Here is a 14788-nt window from a genome sequence, read left to right on the forward strand (position 1 = left end):
ACATTGGGCCCTTGATTTCACATTATAACATGATGTTCTACTCACCCCTGCTTGTTGTTGGTCATTTGGAGCTGTTCCGAAGATATTCGCGAGGCGTCCGGCTGCTCTCTTGAGATATTCGGCCATGAAACGGTTTCCTATGGGCAAGCTCATACAGGCACAAACTATGCTGTTTATAATTTATTAATTACTCTACACCAGCACTGATAACGTGGAGGTGCGTCGCTTACTTAAAAAAATCCGGGTTACTAATTTTGAATTTTAGCCGAATGAATAAATAGGCAGCAGGTCTGTGGGCTGCCTGTGGCAGTAGCACGACGATGACGTCAGTAACACCCACTTTACGACAAAAAAATCAAAATTACAATAACCCGGATTTTTTTAAGTAAGCGACGCACCTCCACGTTATCAGTGCTAGTGTAGAGTAATTAATAAATTATAAACAGCATAGTTTGTGCCCGTATGAGCTTGCCCATAGGAAACCGTTTCATGGCCGAATATCTCAAGAGAGCAGCCAGACGCCTCGCGAATATCTTCGGAACAGCTCCAAATGACAAACAACAAGCAGGGGTGAGTAGAACATCATGCTATAATGTGAAATCAAGGGCCCAATGTCAAAAAAACGGTCTTATCCTTTAAGAGCATAACAGTCAGCTTGTAAATGGCCCTTTTTATGACAGTGATTACAGGTTTTTTCCTCACGGCTACGAACACCATGATCCTCTGTAGCAACAACTTTAACCGAGCTACCCACTGCAAATGAATCGGAACGTCCCCCGTTTCCACGGCCATTACCACCATAGACAGGTGGGTGCCGGCTAAACAGACGCCGCTCACCAAACCCACGTCTGTGCCTGAGCACATATTCATCTGCTAATGCCGCAGCGTTCGCAACTGTTTTCACTTTCTGGTCACCTATGTAATTAGCAATATGTTCAGGTAACGTGTTCTTAAATTGCTCGAGAACTATAAGTTCACGCAACCCCTCATAATTACTGACTTCCAGCGCAGCAACCCAACGGTCAAAATGCCTCGCCAAATCACCCGCCAATTCCAAGTGGGTTTGCTTCTCGTTTTTCCGCCACGTACGAAAACGTTTGCGGTACGCCTCAGGCACCAACTCAAAAGCTCTTAACACTGCCTTTTTAACTAATGCGTACTGCTTACTATCCTCATAATTTAAACTTGCATAGGCCTCTTGAGCTCTTCCAGTAAATACGCACTGCAACATCAATGTGCGCAGAGACTCCGGCCAATTCCGGACCTCAGCAACACGTTCAAAAAGAGAAAAGAATGTTTCTGGATCTTTTTCATTGAACTTTGGTACCAGGTGCAGATTGCACCTGATTACCAGTTCCTGTACTAAAATGCTGGCCCAAACCATCACCAGATTCACCAGGCCACTTCTCCTCTGGAACCGGATGAGGCTCCTCCTCAGTCAGGGTCAGGATCCCTAAATCACTAAAAGGCTTTAATCTCAGACTTCAGTACCTCCTTATTTGACTTTTTAATCACTAATCCCTATCTTGTAGTGGTCTGCTACTCTGAGTAACTGGTCTTTGGTGAATCCATTCAATAACTCTAAACTCGGAGCTTCCACAAACTCAGCAATGCTAGCCATCTCTAAGCTAGAAAAGTTCCCAACATACAAGCCAGGTCAACACTAAGAAAAAGAGCAGTGAAATGAAAAACACCCAGGCGCTCCAACCAGACCTGTGATGCGTCACAAAGCAAGTGTAGCCAGTGTGCCAAAGGTCATCACTGACCCCCACTCAGTGTGTGTCCCCCCACTAACTAAACTGCCTAATCAAAACTAACCTAAACCAACTCAACCCTAGTCTTCAGGGGATCTGGCAGTGGGTACTTATGCACTGAAACCCACTGATATGGTGACGCGACCAGTCATCTGGCAACACCACCAAAACCATGGACATGCCCCCGAGACAACTGCTCTAACCGCCGTCACCCCACACTACGGACAGATGAACAGATTCCAAAGGGAAAATGCCCTAAGCCTAACAGAGGGAACACACGGTCCAATGTGACACACCAACCAACATTTACCCTGACAACCAGCCCAAAACAATAACAGACAGCGCACATAAACTAAATTACCACAACACAAACTACCTTCAAACTAGAACCAAATCAACTTCAATACCAAACCATGCACCTCCTCAAAACAACCAGGTCAGAGTTTCAACCTACCCCCAACAATAGTACCACCAGGAGAAACTCCTCACCTAGCCACTGAAGCCATGCAAACTTCCAACAACCCCTCCCCCAGCAGGGCAGCGGGTAATCAGCACTCAGGTGCGCAGCAATCAAGCCACCACCAACAACCCCAAGCTCAGAAACTACCCACTAAACTTTAGCAAATAGAACAACGACGAGCCCCCAGTTTGACACGGCCTGGCTCAAAAGCCGTATCAAAAAGGAGGAAGCACATGGTTTGTAAGTTATAAAGAAATCCAATTTATTTAACCAATTAGAACTTAAGCTGAGAATTCAACAAAAGTAAAACAATGGGATGAGGCAATCAGGCATCAGGAGTGTAGTGGTGTTGTGGAGCATGAATGTGCTGCAAAGGTGTTGTATGGTGCGAAACATAACCAAAGGATAAACCAAACAAACCCAAAACACACTGCTGTTCTCACAAACCCAGCCAGGAACCAAAAGGGAAGAATTAACAAAGTAAGGGGGCTTAAATCCACTCCCACAGACGGCCAGGTGTATGAGCTGCTGTAATCACTGCTGCACACTCCAATCAGCTTCCTGGTCTGAGGGAGGAGACAAAGAGAGAGGGAGGAGAGAGATATGCCCGGCACAAGCCCCAGGGGCTGTGACACTCACTATTAGAAAATATCAAAGAGCCAGAGGGGAGAGGGGAGGGGTCTTCCCACACCCCTGTTGCCTGGTTGCTGCCTGGGGCGGGGGGGCCAGGAGGAGGAGTTGTCCTGCTGGTTCGGGGTCTGTGGTGGCTGGGGGGCTGCTGGCCCCCGGATGTGCCCGCTACGCCACACTCCAGCGGAGGTGGGGGATGGATGCATGTGCTGTGCGAGTGTTTGTAGATGTGTTTTCTTTTCTTTATGTATGTATTTATTTATTTTATTATTATTATTATTATTTTTCTCTTATATGATTTATGGGGTGACCGGGTCTGGGTCTGGGTCCTGCTGTCCTCTGGCCTGCTTGTGCTGTTCCTGATGGGGGGGGGGGCATTGCTTCTCCCCGCTGCTCGCGGCCTCACCCACCTGTGGGCACGTCTTGACTCCCGGGGCGCTTGCCCAGGGGTACTGGGGCAGGCGCTGGCCCACTGCGGTTGGCCGTCTGGGGCGCCTGGCCCTCTCGGGTGTTGGGCGGGGCCGGTTCCGGGGGTTTTGGTGGCGCTCGGGCTCGCGGGGGCCGGTTCCAGCGCGTGGCCCATGTCTGGGTGGCGGGGGCCTGGCGGGGCTGGTAGGCTGCCGCCTCTGGTCGGCGGGGGGGCTCTGCCCGATGCTTGTGGGGGCTCTCTCCGGGAGATTCCTCTGCTGTCTTCTGGGGGGATGCGTGGTTGTCCCTAGGGTGGGCTTCCTGGGTTCTGTGCTCCTTGGGGGCTGTTGGTGGCCTGGGTCTGGGGGTCCTCTCGGCCTGCTTCTGATTGCTGGGGGGGAGGGGAGGGGGGGGGGGGGGGTTGTGACACTATACACTGATATTTAAGCATGGTTATTATGTGGGACCATCTATGTGTATTGCATGTTCATGCACACACACTCACACTCACACTCACACACATTCATTTGCCCAGTAGCATGCTCACTATGCTCACTAAGCAGTTGTTGTGCTGTCCTGTGGTTTAAGGTCACCTGTGTATTATATGAGATTGCTGCTGCTTGTGTTTTTTTGTTTTTTTTGTTTGTGTGTTTGTTCTCTGCTTGTCTGCTTCCAGGTGCTCCTGGTGCTTCTAAGGTTGGATTCCCCACAAAAGCTGTGAATCGTCTTCAGTTTTGTTTTTACGGGTGTAGCAGCTGGTTGTCGGATTTTCCATCGTTTTTTATGTTTGTCTCTTCATGTTTCTGTTCTTTTTTTTCTCTTCTTCGCTTTCCCTCTCTCTCTGTCCCCCGGTCCGGTTCGGCACTATTGTCATATCATCTTAAATATTGTAACAAAAATAAATAAATAAAAATGAGGAGTTGATGGGCGTCAAGGGGAGCTTTACATTCATAAAGCTTCCCTTGGCATTGCAAATGTGTTCAGCATAAACGGTATTCAGATTACAATTCTGCTGCCATAATGCTGGACAGGACAAGGGAAAAAAAAAAAAAAGAAAAAAAGAAATTCTGTCCATAAAAATTATGAACAGAATCAGTGACAAAGGGCAGCCCTGACAGAGTCCAACCCTCACAGGAAACATGTCCGACTTACTGCCGGCAATGCGGACCAAACTCTGACACCGGTCATACAGAGACCGAACAGCCCATAAAGGAGTCCGGCACTCCATACTCCCGGAGCACCCCCACAAGAATCCCCGAGGGACACGGTCGAACGCCTTCTACAAGTCCACAAAACACATGTAGACCGGTTGGGCGAACTCCCATGCACCCTCCAGGATCCTGCCGAGGGTATAGAGCTGGTCCACTGTTCCACGGCCAGGACGAAAACCACACTGCACCTCCTGAATCCGAGATTCGACTATCCGGCGGATCCTCCTCTCCAGTACCCCCGAATAGACCTTAGCAGGGAGGCTGAGGAGTGTGATCCCCCTATAGTTGGAACACACCCTCCGGTCCCCCTTTTTAAAGAGGGGGACCACCACCCCGATCTGCCAGTCCAGAGGCACTGCCCCCGATGTCCACGCGATGCTGCAGAGGCGTGTCAACCAAGACAGCCCTACAACATCCAGAGCCTTGAGGAACTCAGGACGGACCTCATCCACCCCCGGGGCCTTGCCACCGAGGAGTTTTTTAACCACCTCGGCAACCTCAGCCCCAGAAATGGGAGGCCCCACATCCGAGCTCCCCAACTCTGCTTCCTTTTTTTTTAACCTCATACTTAAAGCTAAAGTTGACTAAAGCTTCGAGATTGAGATTTGACTGCGCTTTTGGTGACTTCTAATTTTAAAAAACATCTTTACAGATCGTTTACAGCTTTAGCTTATTGCGTACCACTCTGTATTTATGTGCCACAGTAATCACAATGGTAAATTAATGGGATCAGATATTTCTCCCTTAAAATAAGTTTTGATATGCAAGAGGCACACATTTTGGTTTGATTGATACTATTAGATTTGATGCCATTTAATACAGTTCTTAACATTACTCCAGCATAGATATTAATATTTCTTTGTAAATTAGAACATTTCTCTATTGTCATTTTATTGATATGTGGCAAGTTTTATGATATAATAAGAATGCATTTGATAGTTCTTGTTTCACTTCATTCTTTACTTTGATATAAAAACCTGGCAAATCCATGAAATATTTCAAAGTTGGTATACTTCATCCCAGTTCTAATGTATGTACACTGTAATGTCAACAAAGCAGTCACTATTAATGACACTTAGCGATCACAGGTAAAGAATTGTCTTGCTGCACTTAATCTCTGTTTGACAAAGTTTTGTCCAATGTACCTTCCCTCTTACAGAATCCAAATTATTTCAAGAAGTTTTATGGTGCATTGTAAATTGTGTAAGTTTTATGTTTACTCCATAATTATGCACTACTTTCACCTCTATATCTAAGTAGGGCATCTGGCATGGTTTTGCCATATGGTTTTAATGGTGTGCGGACTGCACTCACCTGGCCCACGCCTGTGAAATAACGCTGCACATCCACTCCTGTGTTTTACTTTGAGGTGGAAATATTGCTTGATTCTTTGTGGGATTCCAACAAACCATAATTCAGTGATGAAACTGGACCATCAATCGTTTTATGGAACATATTCAGTCATGGGGTCTGTGACTGCATGTAATTAGATATTTGCATTGGTTTATCTTTACACTTGTGAATTTAACTAATGAGTTTGGACGGTTTGGCTTCTTTCGGAAAGTGTGTGAATAACCACAAAGATTGAAAAAACAATTGTGTGTGTGCGTGTGTCTCACCATCATTAATAATAGCAGTCAACAGGCTGCTCTTTGTTTTGCTGGAGTGTCGATCGTAGGACATGCACTGCAGGTCTCTGAAGCTGGGCTCCCCCTTGGGACATGGGGCGCCTTCACATGCCTTGTGCTCCACACTGGCCTTTGGACAATTTCGACCATCTGGACCAGGCCTGTACATGCATGCAGGCATGCGCACACACAAACACACACACACACGCACACAAACACCAAATATGAACCTTTAGTTTAGTGATAGATGTAAATATCTATATTTGCGTTCAAACTGAACAAATCTAAATTGAATAAATTTAACCTCTCAGCAGGTATGATCAACTGCAATGGCAGTTTTATTCATATGGCACATTCCATTTCACTTGAACTACATGGGCTTTATATGTAAATGTAAATGTATTTTATTTCTACAGCCCTTTACAGACCATCCTTACGGTGTACCAAAGTGCTTTACAGCAGGTAATAAATAAAGAGAAGAATAAGTAAAAAACAAATAAAAACAATAAAAGAATAGTGAAAGCAATAAAATACAGCAAAATCGATTAAGATAAAATAAGATTAAGGTAAAAGTGTCCTCATACTACTGGGTATTAAAAGCCATCCTAAACAAGTAGGTTTTTAGCCTAGATTTGAAGAGTCCCAGGTCAGAAATAAGACGCAGCTGGACGGGGGGCTTATTCCAGAGCCTGGGGGCAGCTTTGGGAAAAGGCTCGGTCACCCCAGGGTTTGTATTCTGACCTGGGCACTTCCAGCAGAAACTGATTTGTTGACCTCAGAGCTCTACCAGGACTTTTAAAAGCTCAGATAAATACGATGGGGCGAGGCCGTTAAGAGCTTTAAAAACCAACATTAAAAGTTTAAAATCAGTTCTATAAAGGACAGGAAGCCCATGGAGGGAGTTAAGAACAGGAGTGATGTGCACACGTCTGTTGGTGTTGGTTAAAAGACGGGCAGCAGCGTTCTGCACCAGCTGAAGGCGACTGAGAGAAGACTGGGAGACGCCAACATAAAGTGCATTGCAATAGTCTGACCTTGAACTTATTAGGGCATGGATGGCTTTCTCAAGGTCATGACGACTTAAAAACATTTTAACTTTGGCCAGGAGACGTAACTGGAAAAAACTAGTCCTGACAACATTGTTCATTTGTTTGTCCGGCCTCAGATCAAAGGTCAAAGGTCACTCCCAGATTTCTGACAGTTGAACTAAGCTTTGAAGACAAGGTGCCAAAGCCAGCCGTCACAGTATCCCCAAACACAATGCATTCAGTTCTGTCATCATTTAAATGAAGAAGATTTTGGGCCAACCACTGCTTAATATCACCAATACAATTAAACAAAGAACATTGTGCACTGTTACTATTTGGCTTCAATGATAGATAAATTTGTAAATCGTCTGCATAACAGTGGAAAGAAAGGTTGTGCCTGGCTATAATTGACCCAAGTGGTAGCATGTACAATGAGAAGAGGATAGGGCCAAGAATAGATCCTTGAGGGACTCCACAGGAGAGAGGAGCACTGGAAGAGGAAAGGTCACCAACCATAACGGAGAAGGTTCTACTGGACAAGTAAGACGTAAACCACTTCAATGCAGTGCCGTGGATGCCAACATAATTACTTAGATGTGACAGGAGGACTGCATGGTCCACCGTGTCAAAGGCTGCTGTGAGATCAAGCAGAACTAAGACAACAGGGCATCCACAGACAGAGCAATATCGTTGTGCACCTTTAACAGTGCAGACTCTGCTGTGACGAGACCTAAACCCAGATTGGAATTTTTCAAGATCCTCAAGAAAGGACTGTAATTGTATAAAAACAACTTTTTCTAAAACCTTAGAAAGAAAGGGCAGATTGGAAACATGTCTAAAATTTGACAACGCTGAGGGGTAAAGATTGGTAGAACAATATATACATGTATATTTACATGAAAAGACACAACACAGACCCTGGACAATTGAAGGCTTAGGGAACAAAAGAGAACAATAAATGAAAGCACTGGGGAAGTACAGATCGTCTTTCAATAAAGCATCTGTTGTGTTTTTACTCCAACATAGTATATGAAAATAAAGGATTCAACTCGGAGGTAGAATGAACATGACTTTACTGTAGTCTCAATGTTACATATCCATGTGCTGGCAGTAACACAGTAGCCAGGGGGATGGTTCCACTTTATATACTACAGTCCTCCCCTTTTAGATTAATGCTACATAACTTAAGTAACATATAACATTGCCAATGCATTTACACAATACGTCAATCAGTTAACATATATTGAAATTTTTTTTATTTTAATTTTTTTTCAGTCCTTCAGTCCCATATTATAAATCCAATCTTTTCCGTGGTGCCCTGAGTCGTTCAGGGTTACGTCTGGGAACTTGTAGAGTGCTCACTGTAGGTGGCACTTCCTCTGTAACTGTGGGTGTCACTGTACTGCGTTCAGAGTTGGTTCCAGGATCAGGTGGACGTGCTGGTTGCTCCGGTGTCTTTGGGTGAGCATTCAACAGCTGATCCACATGACGTCTCCAGGTATGCTCGCCAGTGTCCACTTCGTACATCAGAGGGCCGCTCCTAGTGACTATTTTTCCAGGCGTCCACTTGTCCCCTCGGTAGTCACGAGCCAGTACCTGCTGTCCCACATCGAAGCTTCTTGCTGTTTCACCTGAAAAGCTGCTGAACTGTTTGTTCTGCACTTCTCTCCTCAGGTTTGGCTTCAGAAGGTCAATGCGAGATCTCAGCTGTCTGTTCATGAACAGTATTGCATGTGTCTGATTGGTGGTTGCATGGACAGAATTGCGGTACATCAGAAGGAAATTGTCAATTTTGTGTTGAAGAGATGTCTTCTTTTGTCATTGCTTTGATGGACTTTTTGAATGTCTGTACGAACCGTTCTGCTAACCCATTTGTTGCTGGATGATGAGGTGCTGACTTGAAATGTTTGATTCCATTCTTTTTCATGAAATCTTGAAAGTCTTCAGAAGTATACTGTGGGCCGTTGTCACTTACAATTTGCTCAGGCAGGCCATTCCTGGCGAAGATGGTTCTCAGGACAGAAATAGTCTTTTCTGATGTTGTGGATTTCATTTGGACTACTTCTGGCCATTTTCAGTGAGCGTCCACAGCTATGAGAAACATAGAGTTCATGAATGGGCCAGCATAATCAATGTGCACTCTCTGCCAGGGTGCAGACGGCCATTCCCACGGATGTAGGGGAGCCTGTGGCGGTGCGTTTTGAATGCTCTGGCATCCTGGGCAGCTTTTGGTGATGTCCTCGATACTACCTCGCACTACCACACAAGATCCACACATCAGGGTTCCCTGGCAGACTGACTGCTGGTCACGTCTGGCCGAAAACTCAGGAAAGCAGGGATTCCCATGGGCGGGCCAACCTTGTACTGTGATGTCATACACCTTAGAAAGTGTTGGGTCACTCCGCATTTCTTTTTGAATCATGGCATTTGTAACTGGGAGCTGGTCCACCAGTGTTGTGTGGAACATTTCAGCCGGGTCACCATTTGATGGCATTTCTTCCACAGATGTTGACAGTGGGAGGCGTGACAAGCCATCAGCATTGCAGTGTTGTTTAGTCCCCTTGAACTCGATGTCATACAAGTGTGCTCCTAAGAACAGGGCCCATCGCTGCAGTCGCGCGGCTGACATCACTGGGACTCCTTTCCGTGGATTGAATATTGACACTAGGGGCTGATGATCAGTCACTAAGGTAAACCTTTGCCCATAGAGGTAATGGTGGAACTTTTTGATACCCCATACTAGGCTAAGGGCCTCCCTGTCTATCTGCGCATAATTGCGTTCGGCACTTGAAAGCGACCTTGACGCGAATGCAATTGGGCGTTCCAGTCCATTATCCATCGTGTGCGACAAGACTGCACCAATGCCGTAAGGGGACGCGTCACATGCTAGACGGATGGGATGGGTCTGGATGGATCATAGTGGGAAAGTAGCTCGTCAGATGTTATTGGTCTTTTTGTTTCTGCGAATGCCTTTTCACATTTTTCTGACCAATGCCATTCCACTCCTGTCTGTAGTAGCGCATTTAGTGGATACAGCACTGTAGCAAGGTTTGGGAGAAACTTGTGGTAATAGTTGACGAGACCCAGGTACGATCTGAATTGTGACACATTTTCAGGTTTAGGTGCTTTCAGCACTGCTTCAATTTTCTCTTGTGACTTATGCAAGCCGTGCTTGTCGATGACATGTCCGAAGTATGACATTTCAGTTTTGAAAAACTTCCATTTCTCTCTCTTTGCTCGTAGACCATACTCAGTCAGCCTGCTGTGTACTTTTCTCAGGTTTTGGAAATGGAACTGAATTCTCCTCAGCCATTCACGCCCCAGTAGCGCTGGGCCTGTAGTTTTCAGAACATAGAGCTCTAACTTGTGTGTTTGGTCACCATAGGCCACATCCACTTTAGGTTTTCCTTTTGGTGACACTTTTTCACCTGTGTACGTTTTTAACATCACTGATGTCTTTTTCAGTGGCAAGTGAGAAAACAGCCTGTCAATGTCAGTCTCCGATATAACTGACAAAGCTGAACCTCTGTCCAGTTCCATTTTAAGTTTCACTCCAGACACTGTTGTCGTGACCCATATTATTTTCCAGTCTTCTTCAGTGATGCTATGCAGCTCTAAGCACGACAAGTCATCTTCCTCACTGCTGTTTGTGTTTTCTGAATGTTCTGTTACTTTCTGCATTTCATTTGCTTTGGCCTTTGATTTGGGTTTAAAACCTTTGTTCCTTCCAGATTTTTCTTTTTGGGTATTGGTTTGGTCTGATTTGCATGCTCTTTCGATGTGGCCTTGTTTGTGGCATTTCCTACATGTCTTTTCTTTGAACTAGGAGTCGTTTGCACTATGAGAGGATTTACCACACCTGTAGCATTTTTGCTTTTTCCCATTTAAGGACATTTGATGCACTTTGTTTTCTAATGTTTTCTTCTGTAGCTCTGATGCACCCTTTGCTGCTGTTTCCATTGAGATAGCTAGTTCGAGTGCTTTCTTCAAATCTAGCTCTTTTTCTGACAGTAGCCTTCTCTGTGTGCTTGTACAGTGAATGCCACATACCAATCGATCTCTTAAAGCATCGCCAAGTCCATCTTTAAAGTCACAATGCTGCGAGAGTTTGCGCAGTTCTGCCATATACTCGGATATGCTTTCATCCTTTGTTTGATTTCGTTTATGAAATCTGAATCTTTCCGCTATCACTTGTGGTGTAGGGTTTAAGTGTTTCTGCAACGTCTCAACAATGTCTTTGTTTGACTTGCTTGACGGTTTCGCAGGGCTCAGGAGATTACGCAGCAGACTGTAAGTTTTAGCTCCCATTAGACTGAGGAGGACGGAACCTTTTTTGTCATCCTCGATATCATTAGCGTCGCAGTATAACTCCACTCGCTCTATGTATGATTCCCAGTCTTCACTTGAGCTATCAAACCCAACGTAAGCCATTTTGGACATGAAATCCAGATCTTATCCGTTTATCCTTTCACTGTGTGCAATGCACTGTTACTCACGAATCCTTGTTACTTTCGTTTCGTCTTTTGCTTTGTTTCGTCGTTTCTCCTTCCCTCCGGTTTAACTTTTCATTTCGTGTAGATGTTTAGGGTCCGGTTTACTTGTCGCCAATTTGTTGTGTTTTTACTCCAACATAGTATATGAAAATAAAGGATTCAACTCGGAGGTAGAATGAACATGACTTTACTGTAGTCTCAATGTTACATATCAATGCGCTGGCAGTAACACAGTAGCCAGGGGGATGGTTCCGCTGAATTAAGTATATCCACTTTATATACTACAGCATCCATATAGTGTATCCATATAGTAACACACCTTTAGCTTATTGTTAGCTGTAATGTTATATTCTTATTTGTAAGTCGCTATGGATAAAAGCGTCTGCTAAATGCATAAACATAAACACCCCACACTAACCAAACTAATGAAAACACTACTGAAAAGAAAAACATGGAGCATTCTGAACAAAAAACTGCAGTATAGGCAAACATACATACAAATATATACGTAAACAAACATATTCACTCACATATAGCAATTATCCATAGTCCTCAGACAATAGGAAAGTTTTGATTTTGTAAACACAGTTGTTAAAAACCATTGAAAAGCTGACAGCTCGGTTCAAAGAGCAGGAGATGGTAACAGAAAGCACCCTCAGCAGTATTCAAAGATTCTAGTTGGATTTTTGGTTCAACTCGGACACCTACCTGAGAAATATAATAACTGTGATATTCATGCTGGTGGCTCTGTTACCTGATTGTTTAACTTTGTTCAACTCCTCGGTTTTCTCTGATCATCTACCAAATTTGACCAGTGATTACATATACATAGAATAGAATAGAAAGAAGAATAGAAAAATACTTTATCTATCCCCCAATGGGGGAAATTCGTCAAGTAGCTCAACATTTTTTTAAATATTTACAATGATTGAATTAACAACAATAAAACAACAATAATAATTCTACTACTAACTAAATAATAATAAATGACTAAATGGCAAAATATACAAATAAATAAAAATCAATCAATCAATTTGAGAAGAACTCAGCAGTCCCTGTTATAAAGCCTTCTGGCTGTGGGAACAAAGGACCTCCTGAAGCTCTCAGTCCTGCAGCCTCTCACTGCAGCTGCTCCTCTGTCCTGCAGGATGCTGTGGAGAGGATGTTTATTATTCTCCATCACAGAATCTAACTTCCTCCTCATCCGTTTCTCCACCACAGCACCGAGAGGGTCCAGCCTTCTGCCTACAACAGAACCAGCCTTTTTCACCAGTTTGTCCAGGCGCCTACAGTTTCTGTCTGTAGTGCAACTCCCCCAGCAGACAGCAGCATAGAACAGTGCACTCTCAATGATAGTGTGATAAAACATACTCATCATATCACTGCAGACATTGAAGGACCTGAGCCGTCTCAGGAAAAAGAGACGGCTCTGGCCCCTCCTGTACACTGCGTCTATGTTGGCAGACCACTCCAGTTTATTATCCAGCACCACCCCCAGGTATCTGCAGGTCTGAACAGTCTCTATCTCCCCTCCATCAATGCAGACTGACTGGTATGGAGTTTTAGATCTCCTGAAGTCCACCACCAGCTCTTTGGTCTTGGTGGTGTTCAGGAGCAAACAGTTCTTTTTGCTCCAGTCAGTAAAGGCCTCCACAAGGTCCCTGTACTCCTTCTCCTGTCCACCACGCACACATGCCACAACAGCCGTATCATCAGAATACTTCTGAATGTGGCAGGACTCTGAGTTGTACCTGAAGTCTGATGTGTACAGGGTGAAAAGAAAAGGAGCTAAAACAGTACCCTGCGGAGCCCCAGTACTGCATTCCAGTGTTCCAGAAACACATTTCCCCATCCTGACATACTGTGGTCTGGCAGTCAGATTATAATCCATGATGTCAGGGAGGGGGCCACACCCATACCGAGCAGCTTGTCTTTCAGTATGGGAGGCCGTATGGTGTTGAAGGCACTGGAGAAGTCAAAGAACATGACTCTCACATATGAACCAGGCACATCCAGATAAGCATATGCCCGATGCAACATGTACAGAATCGCGTCTTCCACTCCTGTGTTTCTGGTAGGCAAACTGGAGGGGATCAAGAGCCTCAGCAACCTGCAATCTCATGCAACGAACAAGAAGTCTCTCCAAGGTCTTCATGATATGAGATGTCAGAGCCACCGGTCTGTAGTCATTCAGCTCCACCGGTTGCCCTAATTTGGGCACTGGTATGAGACAAGAAGTTTTCCACAGTACTGGGACTTTTTCCATCTGAATGCTCATATTGAAGAGCCTCTGAAGAGGGACTGCTAGTTGACCAGCACAGTCCCTCAGAAGCCTTGGACAGACTCCATCTGGGCCTGAAGCCCTCCCTGACTTAAGTCTCCTGAGCTCAGCTCCAACCTCCTCCATAGCTAGACACAGAGGTTGTAGCGGAGGGATGGCGACAGGAGTGATGTTGCTATCAACCATAAAGATGGGGTGGGGGTGCAGCTGGACAGAGGAGGGCTAGTGGTGGGAGTTGCTGCAGAGGTGGAGGAGCAGCTGGACCGAGGAGGCCAGGCGGTGGGAGCAGCCACAGATGTGGAGGTGCAGCTGGGCTCAGGATGCCTGGTGGTGGAAGCTGCCACACAGGTGGAGGTGTAGCTTGGCTCAGGAGACCAGGCGGTGGAAGTTGCTGCAGAGGTGGAGGTACAGCTGGACAGAAGAAGCTTGTTGGTGACAGCAGAGGTGGAGGTGCAGTCAGGCGGAGGAGGAGGTTTGGCGATGCAGGTTGCCATTGAGGTGGAAGTACAGCAGGGCAGTGGAAGCAGTATAGAGGAAGCAGCTGTAGTGGTGGGGGTGGAGGGAGCAGCAGCAGAGGAGGGAAAAGCCACACTGTCAAACCTGTTGTAATAATGGTTGAAAGTATTGGCTCTGTCCACATCACCTTCTACAGACTGAGAGTTCTTCAGTCTGTATCCAGTGATGGTCCTCATGCCCCTCCACACCTCCTTGGTGTTATTGTTCTCCAGCTGTCTCTCCACCTTTTTCTTGTACTCCACCTTAGCTCGACGTAATGTCTTTTTATGCTCCTGTTGTACACTCCTCCGCCTTTCTCTATCCCCATTCTGGAACGCCCTCTTTTTCTGCTTCAGGAGGTCTTTGATGTCACTGGTGATCCATGGTTTGTTATTTGGAT

At 45.5% G+C, this 14788-nt stretch overlaps 1 protein-coding gene across 2 annotated transcripts in view; it reads right to left on the reverse strand.

The window, feature by feature from the left end:
* Positions 1 to 14788, reverse strand: part of adamts17 (ADAM metallopeptidase with thrombospondin type 1 motif, 17) — a 224415-nt gene that overhangs the window by 99555 nt on the left and 110072 nt on the right. For both annotated transcript variants that reach the window (XM_075458750.1, XM_075459484.1), the window contains one exon: positions 6083 to 6252. In XM_075458750.1, the coding sequence (XP_075314865.1) occupies positions 6083 to 6252 (170 nt within the window). The remainder of the gene's footprint in view (positions 1 to 6082; positions 6253 to 14788) is intronic.

This window comes from Odontesthes bonariensis, chromosome 1 (genome assembly GCF_027942865.1).
Source record: "Odontesthes bonariensis isolate fOdoBon6 chromosome 1, fOdoBon6.hap1, whole genome shotgun sequence".
Lineage (NCBI taxonomy): Eukaryota > Metazoa > Chordata > Actinopteri > Atheriniformes > Atherinopsidae > Odontesthes > Odontesthes bonariensis.